General features: G+C 44.6%; 1 protein-coding gene across 2 annotated transcripts in view; it reads right to left on the reverse strand.

Annotated features, from left to right (window-relative positions):
• Positions 1–5,562: 5,562 nt before the first annotated feature.
• The window catches only part of GOLPH3L (golgi phosphoprotein 3 like), a 39,874-nt gene continuing 19,639 nt past the window's right edge, over positions 5,563–25,797 (reverse strand). The window contains exons 3-5 of one of the 2 annotated variants that reach the window (XM_012928143.3): positions 15,503–15,634; positions 14,073–14,187; positions 5,563–6,365 (exon numbers count right to left, since the gene is read on the reverse strand). In XM_012928143.3, coding sequence (XP_012783597.1) covers positions 5,938–6,365; positions 14,073–14,187; positions 15,503–15,634 — 675 coding nt within the window. In that variant the 3' untranslated portion in view covers positions 5,563–5,937. The remainder of the gene's footprint in view (positions 6,366–14,072; positions 14,188–15,502; positions 15,635–25,797) is intronic. The other variant, XM_058660212.1, reaches the window with a different exon arrangement.

Below are 25,797 nucleotides of genomic sequence, written 5' to 3' on the forward strand. Positions count from 1 at the left end.
CTAAGTTCTTGAATTTTTTAAATGAATGATACTATAGGCACTCAAATAGAATGGCATTCTCAAATTTTAACATACAAGCTTCTAAAGAACTTGTTTATAATGAAGCTGCCTGAAGCACTAACCTGAGACCGATTTATTAGAAACCTACATTTTAGCAAGGCATCCCTGCGTGTGTGTGTGTGTGTGTGTGTATAGTGCAGTGGCTTTTTTTTTAAAAGATTTATTTATTTTATTACAAAGTCAGATATACAGAGAGGAGGAGAGACAGAGAGGAAGATCTTCCATCCGATGATTCACTCCCCAAGTGAGCCGCAACGGGTCGGTGCGTGCCGATCCGAAGCTGGGAACCTGGAACTTCTTCCGGGTCTCCCACGCGGACGCAGGGTCCCAAAGCTTTGGGCCATCCTCAACTGCTTTCCCAGGCCACAAGTAGGGAGCTGGATGGGAAGTGGAGCTTCCGGGACTAGAACCGGAGCCCATATGGGATCCCGGTGGTGTGTTCAAGGTGAGGACTTTAGCCGCTAGGCCAAGCCGCTGGACCCAGTGCAGTGGCTTTTCTAATGCACTTCATAATACACTGCTTGAACTATGACTATAGGAACAGTGCCTTGTCTTAAATAAAAATAACAGAAAAGTATAAACTGTTCTAATAAAATTCTTGCTGTCCTATTGTATAGAAAGGAAGAAGAGCCAGCCACATTTGGAACCCAAGGCTTTTAGCTTTTTGATGAACTCGGGTGCCACTTGCAAGTGGACAGTAGTGGAACAGAGTGTACTCCTTGTCTTTGGGGTGCTGATGTGTCATTGGGTAATTATCGTCACCAAGATGGGGGTCCTTTTCAGACCTTACCTTAGCTGGTCTTCAGGTCAGCCCTGATGGGCTGGGTTTCCCCAGCCTACACGTGTTTCAACACAAACTTTTTATATCCCTTATTTTCCACACAGCACAAAACAGATGTTGATACACTTGTGTCAAGGGGGAGGCGTTACTAGCATTGCATAAAAAGTGCTTCTAAACAGAACAAATGAAGTTATTCGACTGTGCACAGAGGAACCAAAGAAGTAATCATTGATCTTTATCATATAGAAACGTGAAAGCCATGCACTGAAGGAGGAGGTGTTTGACAGTGAACATTATCCAGGTTCAGACGAGACATCCTCCTCTTACTATTGATGCAATGTTGAACACTAAGAGTTGCAAGACGGAACTCACCTTCTATCCCTAGTCAAGCCGAAACTTTCCGTAGGAAAACCTGGTTTCAACTCATGACAAATTATTCAAATAGGCAGTAAAGCCAGGTCACACAGCAATCACACGTACACTGACTTTTGCCCGTTCAGGGAGCCAGACTACCACTGGACTCCCCTCACATTCAGAATGTGCCTCACATTACAAGTTGTGTGTCTAGTCACCTAACGGACGCTTGAAGTGAAAAATTTAAAAATGTTATTTAAGTTGGTAATGTCACAGTGGTGTTAGAGAGGCTTAGGGTAGGCGCAGCTATGTGCACCTGACTCCTCCCGAGGGGGCTGGATGGCTTGTCTGGGTCAGCTGTGACTGCCCTTTCATGGTCTGCCTCTCTACAATGGTCAACAGGCAGCGTCCACGTGAAAGCGTAACTGATGCTTGTCAGGAGCGCAACTCGCTGCCTGTCTTGGACTTGCAGTGTTGGCCTTCATGGTGCCACGCTGTCCCTCCACACAAGGTCAGCTTTAATAAGGCTTCTCTGTCCCCTCGCTACTCAAGTGTGACATATTCGTTGGCTCAGAGATAACTGTGTTGAAGCAAGACTGATGATAAAGAGGTGATCTGTGGATTATATAGAAACTTCCAGAACCCCACGATTTATCCATTTGTAAAAGAAGCAAAAACAAACAAAAAAGCAAACTCCCAGGAACAAGTAGAAATGGAGCTAACATCTGCCATATACTGTTTCAACTCAAGGAGGCACTATTAGGCAAGGGGGGGCACATTTGTAGTGGTAAACAGGAAACAGAGCACTCACGTGCTGAAGGATGGGCGGTCAGGCCTCCTGCCTCCTTCACTAACTCGTGTGGATTACATGAAGCAGATGGGTGAGATAATTTTTTTTTAAATTAGGCTTTTAATGAGGAAGATTTCTGGCTTTAGAAGTAGGAGATGTAGGCAATCAAATATGCGACTTTTTCATTAGTTTAGAAAAGAAGAGCCCAGAGGCGAGCCGAGGGCTGCGGGAGAGGACGTCTAGCTCGGATCCCGAACCCAGTCCGCCATGTGCCCATGGCTCATGGCGGGCTGGGCCCGGACATGCCTGGGTGCGGCCTGCTTCCTTCTGGGGTGAGTACGCCGAGGGGGGAGGCCTCCGTGACTGGGCATGTCCGGGACCCACCCAACACCCTCATTGGGTGGTGGGTGAACGGGATTGGGGAGGGGCGCAACCTCGGGCCTGCAGGATTTAACTTCCGGCTGCCAGAGGCGAGCCGAGGGCTGCGGGAGAGGACGTCTAGCTCGGATCCCGAACCCAGTCTGCCATGTGCCCATGGCTCATGGCGGGCTGGGCCCAGGCGGCCAGTGCGCCATTTGGCGCCAGGATGTGCCTACTGGCCGCCCGGCCGGGGAGCTCTGGGGTATTGGACATCTGAATCGCTGCTGAGATAGCTCTAGAGTGACCCCACTGTTTCTGGGATCTGAGTCAATCCTAAAGATTCCCAATGCCAGTAACTCTTCCTTTGAAGAACTTCCAATCCCTTAATAATGCTGAGCTTTGAACACCTATCAAGTAAAAGATAAGCTCCGGCTTGTGTAGCAGGCTGGCACCTAATGGTCCTCGGAGCAACCACGTGCAGGTGCGTGATTTACAGCTAGGAACGGTCCCAATCTGGGAAGCCACAGCTGGGATGAGGTTCCCACCAAGGGGTGTATGTGCTGGAATGGGGGCTGCGTTCTATCTAGGAAACAGTTGCAGTCACCCGAGGCACTAGTGTGGGCTGGGATTGGATGCACCAGGCCGGTTCAGATCCCAGCACCATCTGGTGTTATGGAGAAACAGGGTAGATGTGGGACTGACTAGGCTGAGTCTCAATCCCCTTCTGAGCCATGTGTGAGCTGTATGTGGGTATGGACGAGCCATGGCTGGGCTGAAACATCCAACAACAAGAGTCAGAATGGGGTGAAAGCCAGCCAGGAAAAGCCACTGTTCCTGCTAGGACAGGAGGTGAACTGAGTAGGGTTGGCTCAAGAACCCCCTGGCAAGCACAAAATCTGGCATTGGGAGGGGTTCTGATGGAGGAGCCTGGGCAACTCCTCTGGCAGGACACAGTCCCTGCAGGTAAGCGCGAGAAGCATGATTGGAAACAGCCAGGAATAGGCCATGGAAAGTTTCCCACTGGCATGCATTCGGCATGGGTCAGGAGCAGGCCAGGCTGAATCAGTTCATGTCATCCTCTGGCAAATCCGATCACCAGAACAGAGTGTGGAATGGGCCGGGTTTGGTTGCGACAAAACCAGTACACATTCTGGAACGCCAGGGCGTGGTTGCCTGTACTGGATATGAATGCAACACCCATCCAGCACACGTGAGATCCAGGAAGGGAGGGGCAGAGCTGGCGGGGGGGTTAAGGGGCTGGTCCCCTCGCTGGACAACCACTCCCACTGGAGAGTGTTGGCTGGGATAGAGACAGACACGACTAAGCAAGGCTACAACACCTGTGCGCTGCATGTGGACAAGATCAGGGCCACAGCATCAGCTGGCAGAAGCTGGCACTGAGGACTAATTCTGTCGAGTCAAATCACAGGACCACCTAAAGAGTGCATAAACCGGGACAGAGAGACCTGGGAGGGAAAAGTGGGTTCCCCCTTCTTGGGTCACTATTCCCGTGGGAGGGCATGAAAACTAGGACGGGGGCTGGGATGGCTAGACAGAGGCACTCAACAACATCTGTGAGGGCTGGATGGTTGAGTCGATTAGATAGAACTAAGCTTTAATACCCATTGACAAGTACCAGAGCCAAATGGGATGGGGGACAGACTGGTCTTCTGCTACACAAATTGGCAAACCAGGGTAGGGGGCAGGCTTGGTGGGGGTTATTGTGGGTCGCCCCGACTAGGCTGCAGCTCCCACTGGTTGATGTAAGGGCCGAACCAGACTGGACTGCAACACCCATTGGTTCCAGTGCAACTCGGGACTGAAAACAGAACCAACACAGCAATTGCAACCACCAGCTGATCAGGGTGATGGACTGTGCCGGGCCCTGTGCTTGCTAGAACATACAAGAATCTGGTCTGGGAATACCTCAAAGTATCTTTGGAGATCTCCCCACTTGAACTGCTGGACTCAGAATTCTAACCAAGAAAAGACAGAAGACAGAATAGGACAATCATTCATCTCAGCTACATGTTGGCAGCGAAATATGGGACAAATGGGGACTTCATGATGGACCATATCAATCAGTGGACCACCTCATCGAGCGAAACTGGCAGTGACTCATAACTGGAGAACTATTAACTCCACTTGAGCACATATCTCAGAGCATGCCCCACATATGGGACTTGGGGTGGGCGGGAAACCGGGTGGGGCTTCTCCCTCAATACCCCCTTTTACCTCAGATACATGATGGAAACAATATGGACATAATAGCATTGCCCACCTCCCTATCCCCCTGAACCTTTTTTTTTTTTTTTTTTCCTTCTCTTTCTTGATTTTCCTTCAACTATAGTTAACTATGTAAAGATTGTCAACAACAATACAATAAAATGGATTATATATAAAAATAAAAAAAAAAAAAAAAAAAAAAAAAAGAAAAGAAGAGAAAATCACCAGGAGGGTCATTTACACAAAAATTAGTTTTGTTTCCACAGACCTTCATCCAAAGATAGTTCTTTCTTTTCTCCTTTCTTCCTTCTTCCCTTCCCTCTCTTCTTTTTGTCCTTATGGGTCTGACCAAAGCTGGAAGCTGGGAATTCAATCCAGGTTTCCCGTGTGGGTGGCAGGAAGCCAGTTAATTGAGCTGTGTTAACTGGAACCCTGGTGAGGAGCCAGAGCTGGTCTCAAACCAGTTACTCTGCCAGTTGTTCTAACTGGCCTCTTAACTACTGAGCTAAATGCCTGCCCCAACAGTTATTTTAATGAACTATATTATTCAGCAGAATCTGAGACACAATGGCTGTAAAAACACCATTTAAGACAGAAAGCTCAACCCTTCTCACCCTGATCAACTATGTAAACATCATCACTTAAAAAAAAAGAAAGCAGGGCCTCGCGCGACAACTCCATTGGCTAATCCTCCCCTTGTAAGCGCCAGGATCCCCTATTGGTGCCAGCTGTGTCCCGGCTGCTCCACTTCCCACCCAGCTCCCTGCTTGTGGCCTGGGAAAGTAGCAAGGATGACCCAAAGCTTTGAGACTCTACAGCTGTGTGGGAGACCCAGCGGAAACTCCTGGCTCTGGATTGGCTCAGCTCTGGCCATTTGGGGAGTGAGTCAGCAGATGGAGGATCTCTGTCTCTTTCTTTGTAAAATCTGCCTTTCCAATAAAAATAAATAAATCCTAAAAAAAAAAAAAAAAAAAAAGAGAGAAAACAATAGTATAATAAATGGTTTGCTCTTTATCATCTCAGTCACATTCTGCTGGAATATCCCAAATCTTGCTTAAATATTCCTATTTCTCAGAAAGCACAGTGGATGAAACTAAGCCAAGAAATGGAAGAAAGTGTTTATTGGGTGTGTATGGAGTCACCCTGTTTATTCACCTATGGAGTGGAAGTACAGGGAGAAGCGGAACCTGCTGACAGTGGCCGAAGTCTGTGGAGAAGACCTGAAGTTCCTCTCCTCAAATCATGCGTCTGACTCAAGAGAAGGGGCTGGAGTGAGTGGTGAAAACAGCTCATCACACAAAGCTCAGAATGGGGTCTCTGACAGTCAGCAGCCAGTGAGGGTGAAGGAAAGACCTGCCTGCTGGCTTTAGGATTTATTGAAGGCTGCCAACACAGCCCAGATCATCTCGGTGGCACTGTGCTTTGTCCCCTCGACTTCAGGGTCCAGTTCTACTATGTCCTTGGCTCGATTCATCGCCACGTCATACTTGTCATCTGTCAGGGAGGAGAAGACGTTCTCCAGCACGTCGGAGGAGTGGGCGAGCACCAGGAGCGCCAACGTTCGCTTGTCCATGCGCTGAGGGTCATTGACCCAGCGCTCCAGGACACTGTCTTGAAGTTTTTTCACTAGTCTCTGTTTCTCAGTCATGTTGGTCACTGGATGAGTGGTCATGTCAAACAGGAGGAAATTCTGCTTCTCAGTGGTTAGAATCCCCTTCTCTACCAGGTTCTTAGCAATTCGCTCTCGCACATTTCTCAGCTGGTACTGTAATTTGAAGGGGTTCCAGGTCTCACCTATGGGGAAAGGAAGGAAGACATCATGAACAGGGGACAAACTCAAAAAAACTAGATCTGTGGAACCTTGAGTGGTTCCACAGCATAATTTTAAAGCATAATTTCTGTTCATTTTCCAATCTACTTAATCTTTTGTCCTTCACATTGCGGTTTGGACTCCAACTCTATTTCACCTATTGAGACACATTAAAAACAAACAAAAACAAACAAACAAACAAACAGAAACTTTTTATCAAGGACTCCCATTATTAGTGCTTCACAATCCTGGATCCTATTTCCATTCTTACTCACACTCACATTCTTTCTGTGTACTATGGAAATTCTCTTCCAGACATCCATCTCTCCTGGGTGATTTCTACTCCAAGCCAAGGAGGTTCTAGTAGACTGAGAGCCCCTGAGTTTCACCCTCCCTTCTTTACAGGACAGGATGGGCTGGCTGTCCTGGAACCCCAGCTGCCCACTGTAGCTTACAGCTTACAGCTTCTGTCCCCAGTGGCTACTCATACGGCAGAGAGATGTGGGCCACTGACCCTACCTGCATGTAAGGCAGAAGTTGAGTCTGGAGGTAGAGCAGGCCTGAAAGATGAGGTGCCCCACTGCTTTGCCTTGGGTCTGTATATGGAACAGAGAGTGGAGAAGTCTACCCTGAAGGGTGCTATGGGCACTCAGGGACATTTGGATGGAGAATGGTTATGAGAGTACCTGTAGCACTGTGATCCTGGTGGCAAACAGCCAAAGGGCAAAACCTCCTAAGGTTCACCAGGGAGAATCAGAGAACGAGAAGGCCAAAGATGTCCCCTTGAGATCAGTGTCAGTCATGGGGGTGTGAAGCATGCCCACACTAGGTTGTACTTACTCAGCAGTAATGAGAACAGGGTCTAGGGCTTGACTGGGAAGTACTTCCCCAAGCCACAACCAGAGGCGTCGATCAACAAAGGGTGCAGGCTTCCTTGGTACCAGCAGCTTTCGACACAGCCTCTGGCCAAACGCTAGCCAAACAAGAAGCTACTGTAAAGCAGGGGAACGTCCTAGGAATTCAGGCTTCAAAGTCAAACCACCTGTAGTCCCCAGGCATCTGGAAGACCACACACATCCCCAAAGCTAGCCTCTCCCCCAGAAGGAAGCTGAAGGGGAACTTCTTCTTTTTAAAGATTTATTTATCTTTATTGTAAAGTCAGATATACAGAGAGGAAGAGAAACAGAGGAAGGTTTTCTGTCCGATGGTTCACTCCCCAAGTGGCTGCAATGGAAGGAGCTGAGCTGATCCAAAGCTAGGAGCCAGGAACTTTCCTCCAGGTCTCCCACACGGGTGCAGGGTCCCAAGGTTTTGGGCCGTCCTCGGCTGCTTTCCCAGGTCACAAGCAGGGAGCTGGATGGGAAGTGGGACTGCTGAGATTAGAACTGTCACCCCTATGGGATCCTGGTGCGTGCAAGGTAAGGATTTTAGCCACTAAGCCACTAAGCCACTGCGCCAGGCCCAGAAGGGGAACTTCCAAGCTACTAGTCCCTTGATAATTGTAGGGAAAAACATGTGAATTCTCTGAATGGGGAGCTCTGGGCCTGAACATCTAACAGTCCAGGGTAGATATCTGATTGGTAAAGGGGCTTAGGCATGGTTTTGACTAGTGAGTGCCTTAGGACAACCTGACACAGCAGCACGTAGGAAGTTAGGTTAAAAGGATAAAGACATAATAAAGACCCAGCAGCATGGCCTAGCAGCTAAAGTCCTCGCCTTGAATGCCCCGGGATCCCATATGGGCGCCGGTTCTAATCTCAGCAGCTCCACTTCCCATCCAGCTCCCTGCTTGTGGCCTGGGAAAGCAGTGGAGGACAGCCAAAAGCCTTGGGACCCTGTACCCATGTGGGAGACCCAGAAGAGGCTCCTGGCTAATGGCTTCAGATCTGCTCAGCTCCAGCCGTTGCAACCACTTGGGGAGTGAATCAGCAGATGGAAGATTTCTCTCCTTCTTTCTGTATATCTGACCTTCCAATTAAAAATAAATAAATCTTTTTTTAAGATTTATTTTTATTTTTATTACAAAGTCAGATATACAGAGAGGAGGAGAGACAGAGAGGAAGATCTTCCGTCCAATGATTCACTCCCTAAGTGACTGCACCAATCCGAAGCCAGGAACCTCTTCCGGGTCTCCCACGCAGGTGCAGGGTCCCAAAGCTTTGGGCCGTCCTCAACTGCTTTCCCAGGCCACAAGCAGGGAGCTGGATGGAAAGTGGAGTAGACAGGACATGAACCAGAGCCCATATGGGATTCCGGCACATGCAAGGCAAAGACTTCAGCCACTAGGTTACTGCGCTGGACTTGAAAAACAGAATAAATCTTGAAGGAAACAAAACAAAACAAAACTGAAAGCTTTCTGTAAAAGGCTATGAACGAAACAAGAATAAATGTTTAGATTAGTGATATTCAACAATGTACTGGATGTTCTAGAGGTATTAGACAAGAAAATGAAATATAAGGTATCTTTTGTTGGAAAGAAAAAGGTAAATAAAATTATCTCTGTTTACAGAAAACCTGAACCTTTATATGTAAAGTCCAAAGAATTATCCATAAAAAGCTACACAGAGTTACTAAATTTAGCTAGGTTGAAGAATACAAGGACCAACACAAAAAATTCAATCATCTGGGCCCGGCATGATAGCATAGTGGCTAAAGCCCTCGTCCTGTACGCACCGGGATCCCATGTGGGCACCGGTTCTAATCCCGGCAGCTCCACTTGCCATCTAGCTCCCTGCTTATGGTCTGCGAAAGCAGTCAAGGACGGCTCAAAGCCTTGGGACCCTGCACCCGCGTGGGAGACCTGGAGGAAGATCCTGGCTCCTAGCTTCGGATCGGCGCAGCACTGGCTGCTGCGGCTCACTTGGGGAGTGAATCATCGGACGGAAGATATTCTCTGTCTCTCCTCCTCTCTGTATATCTGCCTTTCCGATAAAAATAAAATAAATCTTAAAGAAATCAATCATTCTTCTATATATAGGCAATGAAAAATCTGAAAAGGAAATTGAGAAAGCAATTCCATTTTCAGTATTACCTAACAGAATTCAATACTTAGAAACAAGTTTAACAAAAGGAGGCATAAGATTCATGCACTGAAAGCTACAAAATATCACTTTAGAAAAATAAAGAAGATCTGGAACCGTCGAAAAATAAAGAAGATCTGGAACTGTCCAGGCTGGAGCTGGGGGGGTCGTGGTGTAGAGAGTAGGGGCGGCAGCTGGGGAGGACGGAGACAAAACAAGGTGGCAAGTCACTTAGAGATGGAACCCAGGAAGGACCCGATGCCTAAGCTGCCGGAGGGTGAGCCAGCATCACGCACGCATGAGCCTATGAAGCAAAGTGCATAATGATTGCCATAAAGGACAAAGAAGTGAGTTATTTTGCACATTACAGTGGTTTGAATTAACATTGGAATGAATGGGTTCCAGAGAGAAGAGTACTCCAATGCGTGGACAAAACCCTGCAGAAGCAGTGAGAACTTCAAAAAGACCATCAGGAGAAGATGGCAGGGGCTGCTCTAGGGAAGCAGCCATGTGGCCGGTAACCGAAAAACGTAGAAGAACCCCCAGAAAACACCTGGAAATGGAGTCAGTGGTGGGACCAGTGAGACCCCTTGGCCTCCTTGGAGAGAAAAAGCCCCTGCAGACCATCTATGGACAATGAAAACACGTGCAGGAGCAGAGAGGAAGTGCAGGATTCCTGAAGAGCTGACATCACAGCTGGTGGGTCGGTGACTGCACTTCATTACAAACGGCTCTTTATCTCCCTGCCAGAAGAGCGTGGAGTCCCTTCTGAAGTACTGTGCAAATGATAAGGAATCTCAGGGAAACACAGATAACAAGGAGTGCACTGTTAGCCAAGTGGTGGCAGGGATAAAAAAAATGCTTCAATGTAATTCTGGGTGCTCAGGCGCTTCATAAATCCCCACAGAGCTCCCCGATGCACCCAGGGGCCAGGTGTGCAGAACACATATTCTAAGATAATCTGTATCAATAGGACTATCTTGGCCTACACACCTGTTTGAGAAGAGCCTTGCTCTGTAATTGAGCTATCTTCACAGCTTGCTCAGGTACTTGCTAGGAATTCTCTGACTTTGTCCAGCACTAATGATCAGCCAGCAGCAGCCCTGTTTGTCCCTGGCCAGCTGTGTGACGGCCATGCTCATGCGTCACTCACTGACGTTGGTATCTCTATACACGTTCTTGTTCTTAGTCCTTCTCTCGTACAAATGATACATGTTGACGATAGCAGCGTGTAACAGAATTGATGTTGGCTTTGTTTGATTTTAAACAGAGAAAACAAAAGGAGTTGCAGCTCTTTTTTTCTTATTTTTTTTTCCTTTTAAAGTTGCTTCTAGTGTACTCAGGGATGGACAAAAGAGGGACACACTACAGAGTGTCTTCTTGCTTAGCTGACAGAACTGCTTTTCAATGATGGTGGTCCCATTTCTTTGACCCTGTTTGTGTTATGAGTGTTAATACTATATATATACCACACTCTGAATCCTAGTGCCGGCGGTTTAGTCAGTGTGTATAACTGAACATATTCATCTATGTGTGTGTTTTAATGGTGCTTCAAATAAAAACCCATCTTGGCCTGGCGTTGTAGCCTAGTGGCTAAATCCTTGCCTTGCATGTGCTAGTATTCCATAAGGGCACTGGTTCACATCCCGGCTGCCCCACTTCCTATCCAGCTCCCTGTTTATGGCCTGGGAAAGCAGTGGAGGGCGGCCCAAGGTCTTTGGACTCTGTATCCATGTGGCAGACCTGGAAGAAGCTCCTGGCTCTGGATGAGCTCAACTCTGGCCGTTTTGGCCACTTGGGGAGTGAACTAGCAGATGGAAGATCTTTCTCTTTGTCTCTCCTTCTCTCTATAAATCTGACTTTCCAATAAAAATAAATAAATCTTTAAAAAAAAGTATTTGGGTTTGGCCTAGCATTGAGGTATATCATATTAAGCCCCCTTTTGCAGTGCTGGAATTCCAAGGGCAGAGGTTGGAGACCCGGTTATTCCACTTCAGATTCAGCTCCTTGCTAATGGCCTGGTAAAGGGTTCCCACCCCTATATGAGAGACCCAGAAGAGGCTCCTGGTTCCTGGTTTCAGCTTGGGTCTGCCCTAGTCATAGCAGCTATCTTGGGAGTGAACAGTGGATGGAAGATCTGTCTTTGTCTATTTCTCTTTCTCCCTGGTTTGTGCTCCCTCTCTGTAATTCTTTCAAATAAGTAACTTTTTTGTTTTAAAAGCTTATTTGTTTTTTTTTTTTTAAAGATTTATTTATTTTATTACAGTCAGATATACAGAGAGGAGGAGAGACAGGGAGGAAGATCTTCCGTCCAATGATTCACTCCCCAAGTGAGCTGCAACGGGTCAGTGCGCGCCGATCTGAAGCCGGGAACCAGGAACCTCTTCCGGGTCTCCCACGCGGGTGCAGGGTCCCAAAGCCTTGGGCCGTCCTCAACTGCTTTCCCAGGCCACAAGCAGGGAGCTGGATGGGAAGTGGAGCTGCCGGGATTAGAGCCGGCACCCATATGGGATCCCGGGGCTTTCAAGGCGAGGACTTTAGCCACTAGGCCACGCCGCCGGGCCCTAAAAGCTTATTTGTTTTAAAGGCAGTTTCACAGAGAGACAAATGGAGAGAGAATCTTCTAGTCTCTTCTTCACTTCCCAAATGGCAGCAAACGCCGGAGCTAGGTCAGTCTGAAGCCAGGAGCTTCTTCCAGGTCTCCCATGTGAGTCCAGGGGCCCAAGGACTTGGGCCATCTTCTACCACTTTTCCCAGGCACATTAGTAGGGAGCTGGATTGGAAGGGGAGTTGCTGGGACTGTATGAGATGTTAGCACCCATAGGTGGTGGTTCTACCAACTGTGCCACACTGCTGGCCCCATAAATATTTTTTTTTAATGAGAAAGGGACATGAAGAATAGACATTTCTTCAAAAAGGATATACAAATGACAAAATCATTAAAAGATCCTCAATATAATTAGTTACCTGGTACATGTAAACTAAATCCATAATGAGATACCAGTTCATTTCTAGTTCAATAGCTATACTTAAGAAAACAACAACAAAAAAGCATTGACAAGGAGGTAGAAAAATTGGAATGCTGCTATATTGCTGGTGGGACTGTCAAGTGGTACAGCCTCTGTGGAAAAAAGTTTAGTGGTTTTTTGAAAGGTTAAACATAAAAACTATCATAAGACTACAATTATATTCCTAAGTCAATAGCCAAAAGAACTAAAAGCAGGGACTTGAAAGATACATATATAAGCACATATGAAACATAAACACACATATACACCAATTTTCACAGTAGCAATTTTTCACAAAAAGTAAAAATTATCCAAATATCCATTAACAGATGATACATAACAAATGTGACACATCCATATAATGAAATATTATTTGCAATGAAGTCAAGTAAAAACTTAGAAGTTCTAATAAGATAGGTAGATTGTATCAGTGTTCATAGCTTGGCTGTCATCTCAATAGACACTGCTAAAAAAGTTTCCTGTGAGGGGCCAAGAATTGAGGGGTTAAGCTAGCTAGGACTTGTGACACCAGTACGCCATATCAAAGTGCCAGGTGGAGTCCTGGTTACTCTGCTTCTTATTCAGCTTTTTACTAACATACTTGGAAGGCCAGCAGCAGCCCAAGTGCTTCCACCCTCTAGGAGATTGGAAGTTCTGGCTCCTGGCTTCAGCCTAGATCTGGCTGATGTGGCCATTTGGGGAGAGAACCAGTGGATGGAAGATTAATTTCGCTCTCTGTGGGTCACTCTGCTTTTCAAATAACAAATAGTGGTTTTTTTTTTTTAAGAAAATATTTATTTATTTTACTTGTAAGTCAGAATTACAGACAGAGACAGAGAGAGAGACAGAGAGAGACATCTTACATCCACCCAGTTCATTTCCCCAAATAGTCACCATGGCCAGAGCTGAGCTGGTCTGAAACTGGGAGTCAGGAGCTCCTTCTGGGTCTCCCATATGAGTACAGGGGCCCAGGAATGTGAGCCACCCTCCTCTGCTTTCCCAAACCATAAGCAGAGTGATGGATCAGAAGTGGAGCAGCCAGGATATGAACCAGAGCCTATAGGGGATGTCAGGGTCACAGATAGAGGATTAGTCTGAAATGCCACTGCGCTGGTCTCAACAAGTAAAGTCTTCAAAAAGAGTTTGTTGTGGGAGTGGATATTATGGCACAGTAGGTTAAGACTCCGCTTGGGGCATCCATATTCCATATAGGAGTTCTGGCTGGAATCCCAACTCCTCCCACTTCCAATTTAGCTTCCTGGTAATGTACCTGGGAGGCAGCCAATCAGGGTTCAAGTGTTGGGGTTCCTATCATCTGTATGGGAGGCCCAGATTGAATTTTTGGTTTCTGGCTTTGGCTTGGCCTTAAGCCTGGCCATTGTAGGCATTTGGGAGAACTAGTGTACAGGAGATCTCTGTCATTCTGCCTTGGAAGTGGATGACAAATACTTTCAGAATGTTTTTGAGAAGAATGCCATTAAAGGGCTTTCAGGGTAGGGGGTGCAGAAGATAAGGTGAAATTTTAGAATAGGTATTGGTTTGTCAAACTTTTTCTGTCATCAGTCCACTTAAATAGTGGGATATAGGTATCTTATCTAGCACACTGAATTCCTGTGTAACGATAACAAGTGTGCCATTTGAGCAAAGGCTAGAGTCATCTTACCAGTGAGCAGCTCTATCCATGTCTGCACGGTTTCTGTGGGTTCAGTCGCTTTGATGTGTTTGAGAGTTTCATCTAGTAAAACGTCACCTGTTGGGCTGTCTGACTTGAGTAATACCTTGGAGGGAGGAAGAAACAAAGGATTTCACTTCCTTCGCTCAGGTTAAAACCTTTCAACATACCATATATGTATTTCTGATTATGTGTTGCAGGAATGGAAGAAAGCATTATTGTCTTCAGGAAGTTTAAAATCCAGTGCAGAGTGGCAGTGAGAAGATAAAAATAATTTTTAAAGGAGGCGCTAGTGACAACTGAATATAAATGTTACCGGAGAAAAGATCCAATAACAATTCTTTTGTGAGTTGGGGCAATAAGCTTGTGAGACTATTAATGAAGGCAGGCGGGAGGAGACATCTGCTCTAGTGGTTAAGATGCCAAAAAAACACATCAGAATGTCAAGATTCAATTCCCACCTCCAGTTTTCTCACTACTGCACACCCTGGAAGACAGCAGTGATGGTTCAAGTAATTGTATTCTTGCCAAAACCGTAAGAGAAACTTGGCTTATGTTCCTGGTTCCTAGTTCCTGTACCTGACTGGGTATGGCCATTGAGTGTTTTTGGAGTGAATCAGTGGGTATGAGCTGTCTGTTTGCAAATAAAGGAACAAAAAAATTGAAACAAAAAAGCAGAAAAGTTAGGAGAGGAAGCCAGTTTTTCAGAAAAGTTGGTAAGTTCCACTCTAATTTGTATGAGATAACCAAGATGGAATATCTGGTTACAGTTAAATACACTTCTGAAGGTAGAAAAAGAAGACAGGAGGACTAGAACTACGGAGTCAGTCTCACAAAAGTGACAGAGGAAGCTGCTAAGGTAAATGACAGCTGTGAAAGGACAGAAATGCATGCAAAGGGATGGCAGGTTGAGACTCGGCTATTAAGGCATGGAGGAGGAAAGGAAACGGGACTCAGAGGATACAATAAGGAGCAAGAATGGACAAAGTTTCAAGTAGAGGCGGTCAAAAGTGTCAAGTGCCACACAGGCTAAGAGCAAAATGAACTGAAGACTGAAAAGAAGCTGAGATACCTGACAGTGCAGTGCTTAGAGAAGTAGAGAAGTTGTTGAGAAGGTGTGAATAGAAACATCTGGTACAAAATCGGACACAAGGGTACAGTGCCCACGGTGGAAAGGACTGGTTCATGTCAGAGCTGTCAGAGTACAGCCAGGTTTAAGCAAAGACCAACCTGACCCATGCATTTCCTCCTCCCTAAATAATGTTCTATTTCATACAGTTATGGTTAAAATTCAATCCGTTTAGATAATGGGACCATGAGTCAGTGATATTTACTTGTCTCATGACTCAGATCTTTCCCTTCTGAAATGTACTATGGCACCTGCCCTTCCACAGAGGATGCTCCCGGAGAGGATGCTGTACCTTTCTGTCTAGCAGTCGCTTCTTACGCATGGTGGGGGGTTCCAGATAGATTCGACCCCGCATTGCCAGCTCTATCAGGATGCCCCCTCGCAGGCCAGATGATATGCAGTCATTCCAGAAAGATGTGTAACCCTAGGAAAGGGGAAAATAGAAGAGAGAGAATGTTCTGAAAGGGATACTGACTTCCAGTCAGCACCCTAAGAATGGGTCACTTTGTTAGGATTTGTTTCACATTGCATGAATTCAAAGTATGGAATTGGGAAAGTACAATGTCTCCTTAATACCCCTCATCTAAGCCCTCCAAGAATGAGTCGCTGACTTCAGTCTGCTGTGATTTGGCTGACAATCACTGGCATGTCAAATTTTTCAGAAGAAACTTAGCTTTTTTGAAAATGGTTTTCATAATATTTTAAATTTGAGCAGGATGTGAATAAGACATGTAATAAACAGTATAAACTAAGCCTTTTATTCCTTCAAGACATTTGTGAGTTATTTTGATGGAAAGTATTATAGAACCCATTGGCCGCTGACTAGTTAAGTGTTTAGGATACATTACTTAACCTTTCAGAATGCAGTGCCCTCATCTGTACCATAGTGACACAATATCTGTTTTCAGGAGTTGTGAGGAGATGAAATACAAGAGAAAGCATTTAGTACAGTGTTTGGAATACAGAATACACTTTCATGTTAGTTTCCTTTTAGTGCAGCATATAAGACACAGCCACTGTCTTAAGGTAAAGAAGACTTAGTTGGGAGGGACAAATAAACGTGAGGAGAATTCTGTAGCATATTATTTAAAGCTCAACTGAAGCAGAAGAGAGAAGCATAAATGATTTTTACAAGTTTGGCTGGGATGGTAGAGTAGGCAGGAAAGGTTTATGTAACTTGAGTGGGGGTTGAAAGAATAGGTAGGGAATCCTAGAAGAAGGGAATCATCCAACACCTACCTATTCTCTGAAAGGTGATTCTAAATCAACGTGTCAATGAGGGAGATTTCAAAAATGTTTGTACAGATGTCATTCAAGGTTTTCAAGACAGTCTGTGATATTAAGCTGATCGGGGGCAGGCTGTGAGAAGCATTCACTACTTTGAATCCTGAAGGTTTGGCACAAGGACTTATTATGATGAATGCAAAGAAGACCTACTGGAATGATCAGAACTGTTAATGCTCTTAGGCTATATTTGGCTTCAGTATGTTCTCTCTGAAGCCGAGAGATTGACAGGGACGACAGGGAGGTTCTAACAGTTTTGTACACTCACAAGAACACTATAAAGAAGATACTACTACTACTACGACTACTACTACTGCTACTGGTTAAAGATGATGAAACCAAGCTTTACAAAGGTTATCTAATATTAGAGGTCATAGTGATACAACAGGGAGGTTCTAATACAGTTCTGTACATTCACAACATCACTATAAAGGAGATTCTACTGCTACTACTACTACTACAGGTTAAAGATGATGAAACCAAGCTTTACAAAGGTTATCTAGCATACTAGAAGTCACAGTAACAAAGAATTTTTTATTCAAACATTTTTAATTAGGGCCTGGCGTGGTGGCCTAGTGGCCAAAGTTCTCACCTTGCACGCACCGGGATCCCATATGGGTGCCGGTTCTGATCCCATCCACCCCACTTCCCATCCAGTTCCCTGCTTGTGGCCTGGGAAAGCAGTTGAGGGCGGTCCAAAGCCTTGGGACCCTGCACCCACATGGGAGACCCGGAAGAGGGTCCAGGCTCCTGGCTTTGGATTGGTGCAGCTAGGCCATTGTGGCCACTTGGGGAGTGAATCATTGGATGGAAGATCTTCCTCTCTGTCTCTCCTCCTATCTGAATATCTGCCTTTCCAATAAAAATAAAATCTTAAAAAAATTTTTTTAATTATACTTTTTCCTACTCATTGGATTCTGAGTGACACACTTATTCAGGAGTTATCCTTGGAAATTGCAATATACATGATCACCAATTGAAAATGAAGACAAAAACCTAAATTTAAAAAATGAAAATCCTAACCACTATCCTAGTTGTCCAGTATCTTTTTTGAAAGTTAGGAATTACACTTCAATGATGGCCATCATTTTATCCAGCCAGCATGTGTTTTGTTCAGATGCTTACCAATTTGCTCACCATTCTTTCTTTCTTTTTTTTTTAAAAAGATTTATTTTTTATTTTATTACAAAGTCAGATATACAGAGAGGAGAGAGCAGGGAGCTGGATGGGAAGTGGAGCAGCCAGTAGAACCGGCGCCCATATGGGATCCCGGGGTGTTCAAGGCGAGGACTTTTAGCTGCTAGGCCACACCGCCGGGCCCTCATCATTCTTTCTTGCATCTTAGTTATTTTCCTTCATCCTAAAGCAGAATTTCCTTAAATGAAAACTTGTGGGAGGCAAATTCTATTTGATTGATCCAAAATGTTTTTATCTTACCATCATTGTAGAAACATAGTTTCTCTGGACATGAAATTCTAAAGTAACAGTTCAACTGCACTGAGCCTACTGTGTTCTCTTCTAGCTTCCACTGCTGCAGTGGAGCAATCTATCACCAACACTTAGGTGAGTTGTCATCCCCCCCCCTCCGGTACAGGGATGGGGGATCTTTTTTTTTCCATAATGGAAGTATTTTATGTTTGATGATGTTTACATAGTTGGGAAGGATGCATGCCCATGTTGCCCACTGATTAGGGCAGGAAGGGTCAAAGAATGGGGGAAAGTGGATGAGACAACTGCTTTTAATCTTCCTTTTATTCTCCCTGGATCTGGAGGAAGTGGGGAAAGACAGGGAGAGAGCCACTCCCAGCAGCCCGCCACACCAGTACCAGGGGATGTGGGACAGTCATTCAGTGTCATCCTAGGGTTCTCAATGGGCCATTTGGATATTTCTAACAATATTCACAGGCCACAGAAAATTATCAGCTTAAGAAGTAGTCAGCTTCAGGGCCCGGAGCAATAGCCTAGTGACTAAAGTTCTCTCCTTGCATGCACTGGGATCTCATATGGGTGCCAGTTTGTGTCCTGGTTGCTCCAGCTCCCTGCTTGTGGCCTGGGAATGCAGTGGAGGACGGCCCAATGCATTGGGACACTGCGCCCGCGTGGGAGACCCAGAAGAGGCTCCTGGCTCCTGACTGGCTCAGATCTGGCTGTTGTGGTTGCTTGGGGAGTGAATCAGCGAATGGAAGATCGTTCTCTCTGTATCTCTTTCTCTCTTTATATCCAACTTTCCAATAAAAATAAATAAATCTTTCTTTAAAAAGTAGCCAGTTTTAGATTTACTACTTTTCAAGTCCCTTGTGAGGCTGCCCTGGCAGAGCTAGACTAAATGATTCAGTAGGCCTTATGGCTTAGTGCTCCCACTCTTGCTAAGATCTTCTCTCTTGTTTTGCAGTTCAATGACAACATGAATGCATGTGAAGCTACTTATCTTGCTTGGGATATGCTGTGTTTTCTGCATATATGGGTTTACTTTTAGTTCTCAAAAGTTCTCAGCTCTTTTCTCTAAGAATTTTGGGTTTTATCTGTTTTATTTTTTAGTCCTGAGATTTTAGTCTTTCATTTAGTCTCCCTTAATTTTTTTTTTTTAATTGGAAAGTCAGATATACAGAGAGAAAGATCTTCTGTCTGCTGATTCACTACCCAAAGTGGCTGCCATAACCAGGGCTGAGCCGATTTGCAGCCAAGAGCCTGGATTTTTTTTCTGGGTCTCCAACATATAGGCGCAGAGTTCCAAGACCTAGGGCTGTTCTTGACTGCTTTCCTAAGCTACTAGCAGAGAAAGCAGGGCTGGCAACTATATGGAATCCTGACGCATGCAAGGTAAGGTCTTCAGTCACTAGGCTACTGCGCTGGGCCCTATCTGCCTGCTCTTTTGTTGCTTTTTGGAGTGTTATTTCCTATCTGGCTTCTAGTTTATCAATGGTTTCTTCATCTGTATCTAACAGGTTCAACTAATCCTGTGATTTTGATTTCAACAGTTCTTTTGTAAAAGTTCAACTGAGTTATTTTTTGTATATCCTAATTATTTGTGATAATTGCTTTTTGCTGCCCATTTAAAAACTTTTGTATTCCTTTTAAATGTCAAAACTATTTTATCTGATTACTTTAGAATCTGAATTTACCTGAGGACTTACTTTTTTCTTGACATTTTACTTTCAGAAATGATGGAAAAATTTTATGAGTACACTTGGAAAAGACAGATATGACTGAAGATGAGTGAAGACAATCTAACTGGAAACCTGTACTGGCTGTCAGTAATGCAGAAGCTGAAGTTCAGGGAGTATAACATGCTGTAGTGCTGAAACGAATGAAAAAATAGTATTCCCTCCCTTTTTCCCCCATCCTGTCCCTCAAACAATCTGTATCAACTTCCTCATAAATCTTTTCTAATGCAGTCATGTCCTCAAGAGTCTTAGAAAATTCTCCCTTTTCCACCCCCTTCACCCACACACCAATGAACAAAGGTATGCTTGGCAAATATCAGGTCAAGTGAGGTCAGCAATGGCTGTGGCATGGCTAAGCTCACATATGGCTCACCAGACCCTACCAAGGTCTCCACTAGATACCACAGTGGGAGGCTTGTAATTAATGCTAACCTTGAAGCCAGTAGAGAAAAATTCCCCAAACTGGATGCTGTGTTTGGTCTTGGTGCTGGCAATAGCAACATTAACATTTTTGGGAACCATGGCACCATGGTGCAATAGACAACAATCTATGTATTTACTATGCTGAGAGTCACCGGTCACCATGTAATTGGCCAGCTCAAAGCAAACACTGGCTGGTTCAGTCTGCAACAGGAAGCTGTTCATAGTAGGTTTCCTCAGCAGAGATGATGGGGACATCGGTGGGTGGATGTGGTGACAGGAGGAACCTTGTTGGTCTGGAAATGTTGTGTCAACATTCAGGAAAGCAGGGACGCAGGACACAACCTGGAGGTTGGACCCTCCATATGGAACTTTCTATGACAGATGTCTCAGCTGGCCTCACTGTTTCCTCTGAAGACACAAGCAGAGTACTTCAGGGTGCTGTGTGTGGTGAGGATGGAGTTGCAGAGTGCCTCCACAGCTGTGGAAACCTGCAGAGCTGGGTATGGAAAACTCTAGTTGTACACAACTCTTGTTGTATCCAACAGACGTTATGTTCTATCAGAAGGAAGGTGAACTCAGTACCAGTCCCACCACCAACCTGTAGAAAACCAAGAAGCCCTACAGGCTTGTGCAGCAGTCGGCAGGTTTACAAATTTGGTGTAAGACAAGTTTGATGATCTCCCTGCCAATGGTGTAGCGCTCATATGTATAGTTATTGGCAGCATCTTCCTTGCTTGTAGTGGGCTGCACAAGATGGAAGAGGTGGCCACAGGTGTCAGTGTCAACTTCATCCAGGACAGTGGATTCCAGTTCTAAACACGCAGTCCTAAGCACAGAGCTGTCACTGCTGCTCCCACGGAAGAAGGTGGAACAGGAATCATTTCCACCTTTCATGGTCTGGTCACTTGGCAGTGATGTGGATGGAGATGCGCTGTTGGCCACACGTGAGGAATCGAAGGTAAAGGTCACAGGAGCAGAAATCAGATTTTGGTTGCCATCTTACCCCACAAGCTACGAGTTGAGATAAGTATTTGTTATTTCTGCTTATTTTTGCTGATGATCTTTAATTAAGGGGTTCGTATTTAATTTTCTATGAATCTATGAGATTTTGAGATTATCTTCCTCCAGAGAGGAAGATCTGCATTTACTTCTTTTTTTTTTTTTTAAAGATTTTATTATTATTATTGGAAAGCCGGATATACAGAGAGGAGGAGAGACAGAGAGGAAGATCTTCCATCCGATGTTTCACTCTCCAAGTGAGCCGCAATGGGCTGATGCGCGCCGATCCGAAGCCAGGAACCAGGAACATCTTCCGGGTCTCCCACGCGGGTGCAAGGTCCCAAAGCTTTGGGCCGTCCTCGACTGCTTTCCCAGGCCACAAGCAGGGAGCTGGATGGGAAGTGGAGCTGCCGGGATTAGAACCGGCGCCCATATGGGATCCCGGGGCTTTCAAGGTGAGGACTTTAGCCGCTAGGCCACGCCGCCGGGCCCTGCATTTACTTCTACTGAGCAGAATAGAAAATGCCACACAGGGCCTGGTGCAATGGCTCTATGGCTAAATTCTTACCTTGGAAGCACTGGGATCCCATATGGTCAATGACTCATGTCCCGCCTGCTCTACTGCCCATTTGGCTCCCTGCTTATCGCCTGGTAAAACGGTGGAGGATGGCCCAAAGCCTTAGGACTTTACACCCATGTGGAAGACCTGGAAAAAGCTCCTGGCTTCAGACTGGCTCTGCTCTGGCCACTGCGGCCACTTGGGGAATGAACCAGAAGATTGAAGATCTTTCTCTGTCTTTCCTTTTATCTGTAAAAATAAATAATCTTTTTTTTTTAAGTAAAGAAAATATTACACAACTGGGGATACATATCAGCCTGGTTCCTCACATTATCTCATCCATGAGTTATTCCTAATCACCCAATTTCTAAATCTTAGGACTGATTTGCTAATTTGTCCTAGAGTAATCTTTTCCATGCTAGTTTATTACTCATTTTATATTTTACTTTTGATGTTTGGGGGCTCTTGGGGATTACCCCTGCCATCCAATAATACCTTATAATTATGCTTATTCAAGACTTAAAATCTGATCACCAGGGCAGGTGTTTAGCTCAGTAGCCGAGATATGCAAACTGGAGCATGCAAGTTCAGTGCCAGGTTCTGGGGCCACTCCTGCTTCCTGCTTCCTGCTTCTGCAGACCTTTGGAAGCCGCAGTGAGGGCTCAAGTGATTAGGTCCCCGCCACTCTCCCATCCTGAAGATATGGACTGAGTTCCCATCTTCTGGCTTCAGCCTGGCTTAGCACTGTAATCAATGGATGGGATTGCTTCAAATGCCTTTCTCTTTCAAATAAGCCTAAAAAACTTCCTTAAGAAGTCTGATCATGGGTCCAGCATGATGGATTAACTGGCTAGTCTTCCCCTTGCAATCCCATATGGATTCCATATGGGCATTGGTTTGTGTCCCAGCTGCTCCACTTCCCATCCAGCTCCCTGCTTGTGCCCTAAGAAAGCAGTTGAGGATGCCCCAGTGTCTTGGGACCCTGCACTGGCATGGGAGACCCAGAAGAAGCTTGTGGCTCCTGGCTTCAGATCAGCTCAACTTCTGCCACTGTGGACATTTGGGGAGTGAACCAGCACATGGAAGATCTTTCTGTCTCTCCTCTCTGTAAATCTGTCTTTCCAATAAAAATAAATCTTAAAAAAAAAAGTCAGAATACCACACTGCCTTCAATTCCATTTTCCCCACTCTAGCCAAGATACTCTTTGAGCTTCAGTGAAATTACTTAACAATCTTTCAAATATCCTTCTCAGTCTTTAACATCTTAGAGCACCCAAACGAAGCAGTTGTTTCCTCTGGCTTCTTTTCCCTAGAACAATCTGGCTATTCTGAGCTATTTTAAGTTCCCTCAATATATCATCTTAGTGTGTTGGGTTCTGCACACACTGTTCTCTGGAAGAACAAATATTCTTCCTTTCCGAACTGCTCCTGTGTTTCCCGGATTCAGTACAAGGGTCATACCTTCCATATAATCACCCCTAGCATGATTTTCCCTTATACTCCACCTTCTGGGTCAGGTTCCCCATCTAGGTGTGCCTAAATATGCTTCAATATCACATTGCAATCAACTGTCCTCACTTGATTTTAAATTTCTTTAGCATATCCCCTATGAAATAGTATCTGCTCAATAAACATTCCTTAAAAGCATAAACATACGATTTAAAGTAAATACACATTAACTTGGTAAAAGTGCAGGCTAAGCTATCAATATCCCTTAGCTCCAAATTTCTCTGGTCTGCAACCCAACATTGAGATTAGTTTATTGCCCTGACTGCCTCATGGCTACTCCAAGAGTCACATTTGTAACTCTTCATTCAGGAAGGGACAGGCTAATTTTTTCAGATTAATATTTAATTTTATATAAATTAGCTGCCCAATGAAAGTTAAACTATAACTTACTCCAGAATGTGTAACTTATTTACATGTAACTTACATATAATTCAAGTGATTATACATTTCAACAGGTGTGCAAACTTTTTAGCCAGTACTAAAGCAACGGGAGGAAAGTTTTCCGTGTTTGTTTTCATTTCTTCCTGACCATATAATCTCTGTTTTGGTAACAGTGAGGTCAGACGGTTAACAGAACTATAAATGAGAAGGACTTTACATAAAGAAATCATGGAGTGTGGGATATAAAAATTGTGACTTTGAATTGTGCCCTTGCTTGTCACAGCATTTCAAAACACATGAGACTTTCTAAGTGAGTTTTCAAACTTTTATTGAGTACTATGCACTAATAAAATATTTAGAAGTACACACATACAGTTTTTATAAAAACCATTATAAAATGAACAACTGTATAGTACAAAGAAAAGACAAGAAAGAAAAGTCACTGAAAAAAAGGAGGCAACCATACATGTCCTTTGTGTCCTTTAGGCACAGATGACTAAAACAGATTATGATTTTATCATCTGTGGTTATGCTGTAGAATAGAATAAATTTACAACACCAATCTAGCCATAGAATAGCTTGGGGAAAAAGGAGGGTGTTTTGCATCTTTAAGGTCCTTAGTAAATGCTCAACCGTCCACGAAAAGATTAAGGGACAATACTCTGGTATATCTCAGAAGGAAGACGTAACCATTCATTCAAATACTACATTTCATCAGTGAGAGGTACACATATAAGAAAAAAGAAAATTCGAGAACAAATTAGAAACAGATCAAATTTCACTCTGTCTTATGATCAGTGGAGAATCTTTTAGAATTGGGAGAATAAGAGCTTTTTCTTTTGGGTAGTGAATTTTATTTTGTCTTTGCTAGAAATATATTTGACTGTAAAAAAATGGGGGAAAATTATATTACAGAAATGTATAATTGAGAAAGTGTAATCTTATTCCTTCTAGATGACCATTATTATTAGCTTAGGGAATATTGTTTCTAGATTTTTATATACACAGTCTATTACAAGTTTATGTTTGTTAATATAAAAAGAGATGACAGTGATGAGATGGTACTATAGTATGGAGGACTAAGCCACTCTGTGGGACACTGGTGTGCCATATTTGAATGCTACTTTGAGTCCTGGCAGTTCGGATTCCAGCCTAACTCCAGGCTAATGTGCCTGTGTTGATTCAAATGCTTGAGATCTCCGTCACTCCTCTGGGAGAGTCAGATGGAGCTCCGAGTTCTTGGTTTCAGCCTGGACCAGCCCTGGCTGTTCAAGACATTTGGGAAGTAAACTAGCAGATGGAGTATCTCTTTTGGTCTCCCTCTCTGTCATTCTGCCTTTCAAATAAATAAATCTTTGAAAAAAAAAAAAAAGACTACACGGAGTGAAAACACTTTTCACTCATTATTTTGGATATCCCCCCACTTCAGTAAACACAGATACTCTCACTCGTTGGAAGGACTGCACTGGATTGCATTTTAGGTGCACTATAATTCAACTACCAAATCCCTACCAATGTACACTTACTTTGCTTATAATTTTTTGCTATTACAAAGCCATGCTGTAAAAAGATTCATTTGGCTACGTATTTCTGTGGAGTAAGTTCCTAGGAGAAAATCTGAGGTGAAAGATTATACATTTTAAAAATTTATGATGTGATTTTGCCCTTGCAAAAGGTTGGGCAAAGGAAGTTCAATAAATTTACATGGCAACATTTTATGCCAACTTTTCAGTCAACACTTTATGCTGAATTTCTGTTTACTCAAGGATTCAAAGTGCCCTTCCTTATTTAAACTTCCCTGAAGACACACCTTAAGACAACTATGAAGGTAAAAGGTCTTAAAGTTGCCTGCTTGAATTACAAAAAGAGGAACATGGGCCCAGCACAATAGCGTAGTGGTTAAGGACCTTGCCTTGAACGTGCTGGGATCCCATATGGGCGCCGGTTCTAATCCTGGTAGCTCCACTTCCCATCCAGGTCCCTGCTTGTGGCCTGGGATAGCAGTCGAGGACGGTCCAAGGCTTTGGGACCCTGCACCTGATGGTAGACTCGGAAGTTACTGGCTCCTGGCTTCGGATCAGCACAGCACCAGCCGTTGTGGCCTCGACGGAAGATCTTCCTCTCTGTCTCTCCTCCTATCTGAATATCTGCCTTTCCAATAAAATAAATAAATCTTAAAAAAAAAAGAGGAACAAAAATAAAGACACTTAAAGCTTTATTAGAAACAATGCAGTTCGGGCCTTGGGTTTAGGGGCAAGTGCCGCTCCT

Source organism: Ochotona princeps, chromosome 2 (assembly GCF_030435755.1).
Source record: "Ochotona princeps isolate mOchPri1 chromosome 2, mOchPri1.hap1, whole genome shotgun sequence".
In the NCBI taxonomy this organism is placed as follows: domain Eukaryota; kingdom Metazoa; phylum Chordata; class Mammalia; order Lagomorpha; family Ochotonidae; genus Ochotona; species Ochotona princeps.